General features: G+C 42.1%; 1 protein-coding gene across 1 annotated transcript in view; it reads left to right on the top strand.

The window, feature by feature from the left end:
- Positions 1-9,601: 9,601 nt before the first annotated feature.
- The window catches only part of ELAVL4 (ELAV like RNA binding protein 4), a 107,369-nt gene continuing 107,023 nt past the window's right edge, over positions 9,602-9,947 (top strand). The window contains exon 1 of the mRNA XM_073357764.1: positions 9,602-9,754. Within this exon, the coding sequence (XP_073213865.1) occupies positions 9,737-9,754 (18 nt within the window). The 5' untranslated portion in view covers positions 9,602-9,736. The remainder of the gene's footprint in view (positions 9,755-9,947) is intronic.

Genomic DNA, 9,947 nt, shown 5'->3' with positions numbered 1-9,947 from the left:
AGTTGACAAGAAGGTGTGAGTAACAGTAAGGGGAAATTAGTATGGGGGAAACCTAAACCTAATTTCCCCCTACTGTTACTCACACCTTCTTGTCAACTGTTTGAAATGGGCCACTCTCATTGCCACTACAAAAGTTATTTTTCCTCCCTTGGAATTCTACTGTTAATTGTGTAAGCAGTGTCAGGATGAGCACCACCCTGACATCTGGTGGTGAGGTGTGGCAAGTTGTGGAAAAGAACTTCAGGGGCCGATCTCATTTGCATAGGCACACCCACCACGCCTAGAATGAGACCATAGCTGCCCAAATGGTCACTGTGGCTGCTGTTGGATCCCCAGTGTCTCTGTTATTGGGGCAGGAAGAATAAATTGTTATTACCCTGATTATGGGAACTGTGCTTGGAACTGTACGTGGCCTTTTGTTATGATGGAGGGATTCACCATCAACTAAGTAGCACTCGCTAGGCAAGGGTCATGGGTTCCAAAACTGTGTGAATGGAGAGAGGCTGGGGACAAGTAGTAATACTTGGTGGCATGGGCCCCTTGGTGAGGGCCTTACATGCTGATTGCACTTCCTCCTCTCTCCACCGTGGAATATCAGAGCTAATTTTGATTTCATTAAAAGTCTAGTTATAGGCTGCTGAGCTCACTTTGGGCTGACAGTGCACCAGCACTGGGGCTCCCCTACTATAAGCTTGAATTCACCTAAGAGCTGAAATCACTGAGTGTTGTGTTAAGTAGTGGGGGAGCCTGAAGATCTATTGTGGAGCAGTTTGCGGGACGGCTGGTGAAGTAGTTTGACGCGGAGCAGTGTGTGGATGGCAGGAGCTACTTGTGGGCCGTGGAGCTGAGCGAAGGAGTTCATGGGGCGGCTGGCGGAGCGGAGCGCAGCTGAGCGAAGGAGTTCGTGGGGCGGCTGGTGGAGTGGAGCGCAGCTGAGCGAAGGAGTTCGTGGGGCGGCTGGCGGAGTGGAGCGCCGCTATGGAGCTATGGGGCGGTCAGCTTCAGATCACGTAAGGTGCCTCTTACCCCCGTCCCATTTCCACCCAGGTTGGGAGGTAAAGCTCCGCCGATAAACTTTCGAACTCTGGGGCTGCCCTGACCAGGGACAGAGACTTTTGGGGCATTGGACTTTTGGGACTTCGGGTGATTTGGGGTTGCTGGACTCAAGAACCAAAGGGAAAAGGGCATGCCCCAATTTGCCTGGGGTGGGGTTGTTTTTGCTCATGGGTTGTGTTATGAATCCTGTTGGTGGTGTTTCCCCAACATAATGCCACATTGTTTCTCTCTGTTATTAAAAGACTTTTGCTACACTCAGACTATGTGCTTGCGAGAGGGGAAGTATTGCCTCTTGGAGGCGCCCAGCGGGGGTGGTATATATTTGTCCCAGGTCACTGGGTGGGGGCTCGAGCCGGTTTGCATTGTGTTATTGGAATGGAACCCCTAGATATTGAACCCGGCCCTTGTTGCTGCCAACTCTGACGGGCAGAAGGGTTACAATTGAATAGTCTCGTTAGACTGACCTCCCACTTGGTAAGGCAACTCCCATCTTTTCATGTGCTGTGTATTTATACCCACTCTTGTATTTTCCACTCCATGCATCGGAGGAAGTGGGTTCTAGTCCAAGAAAGCTTATGCCCAAATAAATGTGTTAGTCTCTAAGGTGCCACAAGGACTCCTCGTCGTTTCTGCACAGGACTGTGAGTTAAAACTAAAATTCTTACATCCTCCTCTGTAAATAATGATTCTAAAGTCAGAACTTAACTGTGTTGATGATGCGTTGGGGAACTAAAATCCACTTTACTCTTCTATAGCAGCATGTGCTGTTCCATAGAGCAAAACATTTAGTCATTAATGTAATCAGATATGAATCAAAGACACCTAGAAAGATACAATTAAGAAAGTAGGTGCCATTTCCACATAAACAAGCACTTTTCTGATCCTAACTGCATATTAGTGGATTTATATTTTTATTAAATAGAACCATTATACTGTATTGTACCAGAAACTTCCATCCTCATCATTGTAAAAACAAAAGATGTTAAAAGCATTTTGCTTATTTAGAGACATTTCCATAGTTCTCATCACAATAGTTCAGTACTGTAAATGCCACAAAGGAAAAATTGTGATCTGTAATTGTAAAAGTCCAGTGGTCCTCAAGCTGTCTATGATCTTAGAGAAATTTCCCAGTTCCAGGTAGGGAGTAATAGCATCCTTTATGAACCAGGACTGAAAAATCTATAAGGAGATGATTCCTGTAGTGACAGGGTCAAATCACTAACCACATAAAAAAAAATAAAAGTTGAGTGTCTTCCTCTTGGACTCTACTCACAATCTAGTGTACTGAAGAAAAGCACATGACAACCTTTTATATTGTAGACTTTGCCAGCCTATCCCTCTACATGTCATAATGCATCTGAAGGTGTGGAGTGATGCTGAGAAAAATAAAATAACATGACTTCCCAACCCTTATATCTCAGAAGCAACATTGTGATCAGTGCCCTGTACACTCAACAGCACATTGGGACCATATTCTGCAGCAAAACACCTTATATTTCATGGCAATCTCTACATTCCTCAGCTACTTTAAAAGTATTCTATTACCACAAAACATCCTTAATTCCCAATTTTTCCACCCTCACACAAACACACACATTTATGGTTCATAGTTGAAAATACTTATTGATGAAAAATTCATCAACGATTATATTCAGGGATCTTTGTTTTCCAACTATGGTCTTCGGATACCTGGGTCCATTCTCTGGCTCTTTGCTCCTGCAATGTTGTCCAAGCAGCCCAGCTCAGAATCTCCTTCTCCCACACATTCCAAGGAGATGGGGAAACTTGTATCAAGCTTCAGAAAGTTCATCTCCCCAGCAACCCACACTGTCTGTCTCTTTCACACACACTGGCTCTCTCTCATACACACACATGCACACACACAATTGTATTATTGTTGTTGTTATTACTTCTTGGTACTTCCTGTCAAAATGCTCGTGGTGAGCCACAAGTGGCTAGGGGCTGCAGGAGGGCTGTGGGCTCTGGCAAGATGCAGCCCCCATGTAACAGTTCAAAGCCTGCCTTGAGCCACTGCTGCAGCATCTGCTGCATACGAAGCTGTGTGTGTGTCAGCAATGAAGGAGGTTTTAGGGGTCCACGGGTGGGAGTGGTGGCTGTGCCCCCTTGACACACTGGGGTCAGCAGCACCGGCTGGGGACCGCCTTCAGTGTCTCATAAGGGCATCATTTTAATAATACTACGTAGGGCCCCATAAATCCTAAGGACGGCCCCAACTAGAGGATAGATAATATGGATGCTTGGGTGGGGTGAATGTATCTGGAATAAGCACAAGATAAACTGAACAGAACCTGCAAAAAAATTTTAAAGGAACTCATAAAAGATTGAAGAAACCAACTTGGCGGTGAGAACTCTCACATCAATGGCTGCTGAGTTAGAAGACTGGTTAATCTAGTCCACAACAAATATGCCACAGGCTCAGGTATCTTAGCAGAACAGAATTTGAAATGGAATGATTCTGTGGAGACTCTAATATTGTGACTTTCAATCTGGACACCAAAGATGATCCTCTTTTTGTAGAATGGCGCAATAAAATTCCTGTGAAAAACTGAAGGATCATGATTACATTCAGGGGCCAATGTTATGGTTTGAAAAATGCAAGTAAGAATGGGTCCCCAAAGTCCCCAGAGTGGGGAAAATAATCAAGCACTGAGTTTCAGAAGAAAATAAGAAAGGCCACACTGGGTCAGGCCAAAGGTCCATCTAGCTCAGTATCCTGTCTTCCGACATTTGCCAATGCCAGGGGCCCTGAGGGAATGAACAGAACAGGTAATCATTAAGTGATCCATCCCCGTTGCCCATTCCCAGTTTCTGACAAACAGATAAATAAATTCATTTCTTGTCTTCATTGGACAGAGAGACCAGGTGGACCCATAATCTACTGAATCATTTCAGAATCAGAGGGGGTGTCAAGCAATTGCATATATTGCTTGCATCTAAGGCTAGCTCTAGTATCCAATAAGTGGGACCAATTAGGAACATAAGAACATAAAAAGAACATAAGAATGGCCCTACTGGGTCACAGCAAAGGTTCATCTAGCCCAGTACCCTGTCTTCCAACAGTGGCCAGTGCCAGGTGTCCCAGAGGGAATGAACAGAACAGGTAATCATCAAGTGATCTATCCCCTGTTGCTTATTCCCAGCCTCTGCAAAACAGAGGCTAGGAACACCATTCCTGCCCATCCTGGCTAATAGCCATTGATGGAAACAAAGAATGTAGAAAATGAATCATACAAAAATTCCTAACTATCCTTGTTCATGTTCCATTTCTGGAAATGCAAAGTTAGGAATGAGACCAAGAAACGGTGTAGGGATTAGCAGTGGAAGGCTAACCAAAATAAATTACAAAAAGAAGGAAATCCAGTGAAAAAGTTTTAAAACAGATGAACAAAACCCACTAGTGTAACAATGTAACTGAGGACAGACTGGCTCAAAATCATTTCAATTTCTTTGTGTGGCTGTGAGAGCTGATCTTTTAAGCTGTCCCTAATTAAGTACTGTTTGGTTTCAGCAGGATGCTAAGAGAGTTTTTCAGTTTGTCCTCCGTACATAGTGCACATTAAGTACTTATTTAACTTATATATGTGAATATTGATTGAAAAGAGACCATATATGAAGTCTGTGTGTAAATATGAACATGGCCAACCCATTCTAATATGCCATTATAGGCTCATGCGCATCTACAGATCACCAGAAGTGTAGAATATAGGTCAAAATCCTTAGCAGATAAATGCCTAAGCCAAGATAAACATTCATAAATCCAAAAATGAGATTAGGACTTTACCTTAAATATCCAATGAACTGTGTGAAAAAGCAACTGCACAACTCCTACTGACTCGGTAAAATATCTGTGCATCATTTTGAAAATATAGGGGAAAATAGTTATATGAAAAACAGAGATACAGTATTACTACTAGAAATCGGGCCAATCAGCACCCAGGAGATGGATCCAGACTTTCCCAGTGTTCAAGGGGGCTTGGATGTGCTGTTCCTAATTGGACGAATTTCTAAATGCTGCTTTTCCATCGGTATGTTGTATATAATACAAATATTGAATATTTGCCTCGGAATGCTGAAGGACTGCTGAATGCTGGTCCTCTAGATTTAAGACAAAGCTATGAGAAAATTACCTACTTGGTGAAATAAGTGTTTTATTTATCTCCTCATCACTCCTACTATTCTGAGTCCAACTGAAACCAGCAGGACCCTTAGGGACAAATCACTCAATGGGATCCACTCAGTTTACATCTCCTTGCTCTTGTTGACATTTGATAGTTGGCTACATTATTATTAAATATTTCTATGGTGCTTTACAAAAATAAAAACACATAATGATAACTAAAACCAGCTATATGATAGTCAACCATTCTCATGGTCAGAGTTGAACAAAATATGTGAGGAGGAAAATTGTGACACTTTGCCCCCTTTTTTTGTTGAAATTTGAGATTAGAATTTTAGACAAAAATGTTCATGGCACACAGAAAAATTTGGACCAGCCCTAATCATGACACAAGTCCACCAACTTAACAATGAGCTGCAGTCGCGAAATCAAACACTACACGTAGATAACATTTAGAAGATTTTTCTTCTGTAACAACAAATCTAAAACCAATCTTACCTTAAAATGAAATGTGTTCCTTTAGATTTCATGTATTTTTTAAATCTTGCATTACCCAACAAATAAGTAAAATGCAATAAAAGAAAATCTTTGTGAGTGAAACGACACATAATTCTGAGTTCCACTACTATAATAGACCACTTGAGCTTCACACTCATAGTTCCACTCTTTGTCCATTGGCTTCTGTGGGAGTTTTGTCTGTAAAAGAATTAAAGTTCACTATTGAAGTCCCTAAAATATTTGATGTATGTATAGTTTATAGCTCACAGTTCCAAAGACAAGAATTGTATTGAGCTTCCAAGCTTGCCTTAAACTTGTACAGTAATCTCTCTTTTTTGCTTAAAACACACCCAAATAGTTTTTTTAGATTGCATTCCTATTCACACTAAAATTGTGTGGTATGCATAAATGACATAATGATTTGGGGTATATTTTGAATATATAATTTGTTCATTGTGCTCTAATAGCACCATGAAATTTCAAACTCACTATCTAATCTTCCTGCTCTATCAGATGATGGTATCAGCAAAATTTCATACTTTACTATAAGGTTTCAATTGTGAGACAGGTAAGCCAGTTATTGGTAGTAAATCACACCGTTTTCATTCAGTCCAGATTTCTGATACCATATAGATGGTATTGTTCGATTGCTCAGCTTAGACAAAGAAATGGGGCGGACTGTGGGAGGAGTAAAGCAAATTAAATGCTCAGGTAGAGACGAACGTATATAGACAAAGAAACACAGGTGCCTTTCGAATTCAGGTGCACAATGATCACCCAAATCCTTTGCTACTGATTTTGGACTTCATAGTATTTTCATTACCATTCAATACAGGACTTGTTTTCTGAAGGAGGAATGTAAGTTTTCACTCTATTTCTCATTTAAGAAAATATTTTCATTGTTGCTGTTTTTTGTTATGTAAATAAGATACAAAGTCACATTATAGGATTCTGAGAGTAAATAAATCTTAAATAGTGAATTTCCAAACTGTTCACTAATAGTATTTAGTCAGAAGAAATATATTAGTTAAAATTTGCATTTCTGTAATTGAACAGCATTTATATTAGCATTCTCTTTTCTATAATGTTAACATAATTTTGAGAAATACTTGTTTTTTAGATAGTAAAGAATAATCTAAGATTTTCAGTATATGTAATAAATTTAGTATGTAATACCATATAGATTTAAAATGATATGATCAACTGAATGCATTTCTCTGTAGAATGCTGCTTGGTTGTATGACACTGTCAACCTTTTGTAAATTATTGACAGAAATAGTTTGCTGCAAACAGAATCAGTAAGAACTGTAAAGGACTAAACATAGTTTTGGGGTATTATGTGGAGTTTTTTAATGATTTTCAAGAGACCTTATAAATCCAGGGAAAACAATTAAATGTTGAACAATGCAAACTCAATATACTATCAATAAAAACATGAAACGTGAAAGGACTTGAATGTAAACTGATTTTAGAAAAGCTGTTGTCTAATTGGCTGATGCCTAATCATGTAATGGATTGATGTCCTTCTTGTGGCTGTTATTTGAGGTTGGACTTCTCAATTTTTAAAAGTATCAGTCCCCCTTCAAAAGAAAGTTATAGAGGCTAAAGGTTGGGAAGAATTTCCATAAATCTGGCTGCCAAAATGCATAAGAAAAAAAATCAATGCATCCACAAGTATGGCCAAACAACTTCAGATCAGAAAGAAATATTTTAGTATTTATTCTCTGTATGGCTGTATAAGGTAGTTATAACAATAAAATACTAAAGTGTATTGAAAAGGTCAGACTTACTGCCACAAAACAAAAATATGTGTTAACTTGGGCTAAATTCTGCCCCGATAATCACATTTCATATATCCACAGGTTAGAATAATTTGTGCATTACTGGGGATGCCACCCTGAAGTATTCTTCCATTTTCTAGACAAAGTGTATCACAATTTCTCTATGTTTGTGATGTCAAATCTCTAAAACAGGGAGTATTTTGACCAAACTAATAGATTTAGCCAAACAAACTGTTTCTATGCTAATATCCAAAACAGATGGATCTTGATCCAGTCTTCAGTAGTGAGTGTAATTCAGTGCCAACGTGATGTGGAATCGTGCATGTGTTCGAGCCTGCATGTATGCATAGTCTATAGGGAACAATCTGGCTCTGATAACCCCTCCTACAACTACACTAATACACAAAGAACTGTGAAATCAAAGAGCGTAATCAAGTGTATATTCCACCACCCTTCTCACATGAAGAGATCAAACTACTATTTGGAGGTTACATGTAGATCTTCAAAAGGCTTGAGAAACTAGGGCTTTAAACACTCCTCACTTTATGGTGGAAAGCATACTATGTATGCCACATCATAAACTTTTAACTGTATGGAGACATTCTATTTTAATATGAAGACTGGCAGGGGTTTTGTTGTTCTTTAATCAGGCTCCTTATGAACAAGTTGCTAAACATGTACATCTTACTACACTTACTGCATTTGTGTACTGTGTATGTCATGTATAACATCATTTCTGCCTGTTGAAATTGTAAGCCAAATTCAGCCTTGTTGTAAGAACTGTTTTCAGTGGTGTATCCTCTTCAATATGTGCTGAATTTACTCAGATGGTAAGAATAAAAATGACTGCATGAAAAATATAAGGCAAAGCTTGCATGTATAGGAAAGCTTCCCACAATGTACTATTTGTGGCATAAGATCATACATTTGTGTCACAGTGTCTCCTCCTTTCCTTGAGCATTGCTTGAAAACTGGCTTTTTAACTTACTCAAATGCTTCTTAGTAAATCCTTACAGCACATTAGGCACTAAAGGGAAGTCTCTTCAAATACAGGTCAGAGAGAGAAAATATGATCCTATGCAGGGTATGGTTTTGTTGGTTTTTGTTTAGAAATTTTAAGGCACTTCGGTAGCATAGAATAAAAATACAAATAGACACTCTAACTGTGGAGTATTGTAACAGGGTGATCTGCCCTCTCAAGAGCCAATGGGCCAGGGACTAGCCAGTCCCCCTTGAGTATCAGACTTAGTTGGGAATAGGATCAGGTGATTCCTATAAAGGGCTGAGCAAGCTCAGTTGGAGGGGGTGATGGGAAGCAGCCTCCTGTGGCAAGCCCTAGAGCAAGGGGAAAGGCCTCTGGGTCCCCGGCAGCCTGCTTTGGTTAGGAAAATAGCACTGTGTTAGAAGAATAAAAGTGTGCCCTTAAGACAGGGCTTGAACAGAGGTTCAAGTGTGGTGTCAGCTTTGTGTGGTAGGGAGGGAGCCTGTGCAATCTCTCCATGTGTACATTTACCAGTTTTCAGTGCTAACTACTCCCCTGAACCAAGGGCAGTTACTCTACATTGATGTCGACTGGGGAAAATTCTCTTCATCCGCTGTTCTGCCCACTGACTCCACCTTCCCTGTTAACTAGCCACCTTACGCATATGAAATAAAACCATCTTTTTTTTTTTAATAGAACTGCCACAAATCTGAGAAATGGTCCCCAGAGAGTCTTCCTGGTAAACATTTTCTCAGCATTTCCGCCTCCCGCCTTCAGGAGGGCCCACACCCGCCTCCAGGGTTTGGTTTTCTCCTTTTCCCTGAGGTCGGAGGCGATTCCCTCACCCACGCGTGCAAACCGCCAGGAAACTATCTAGCCATGTGTCTGGCAAAGGATCATTCAAACCCCATGCTGGAGAGGTGGGGTGGGAAGGGGAGCCCTTGGGAGGGACCCACTGTTAACAGAGACGACGGGGGAGATTGCCCGGGCCACGCTCTCTCCGACACTCGGAGGCCGGCCTCGCTCTGCCCCTCCCCAGGCAGGCAGGCGCCGGAACCTCGCGCTGGGTTTGGGCGCGCTCCTTCGCCCGCCCCGGGTCCACGCGCTCTCTGCGAACGTTCCGTGGCGTTCCACGCCCCGCCGCAGACAGGGCCCAGCGCGTGGCAACGTGTGGCCCCGCGGCTTCGGAAGCTCGCGCCGCCGCCGGCCGCGGAGCCACGTGCGCCCTTCGAGAGCCATCCCCGACCCTCCTGCCCTCCCGCTCACGCCAGTCTCCCGAAAATGCGTCTGAAAAGCCAGGTAACGCCCCCCCCCCGGGCTCTACGGGTGGCCCGTGCCGCGAGCACCCCGCAACCTAGTCCCCTCTGGGTGGGGAGAAAGGGGGGGCATCTGTATTCATCGACTAACGCCCTCCCACGTAGACACTGGGGTGGGGGGATTTTTTTAAAAGAATATTCATTTGGGGGGCGGGTATGTGTTTTGAAAGCCTGTG

This window comes from Lepidochelys kempii, chromosome 8, assembly GCF_965140265.1.
Source record: "Lepidochelys kempii isolate rLepKem1 chromosome 8, rLepKem1.hap2, whole genome shotgun sequence".
Lineage (NCBI taxonomy): Eukaryota > Metazoa > Chordata > Testudines > Cheloniidae > Lepidochelys > Lepidochelys kempii.
The sequence above is the reverse complement of the archived record's forward strand: the minus strand, read 5'-3'. Positions and strand labels throughout refer to the sequence as shown.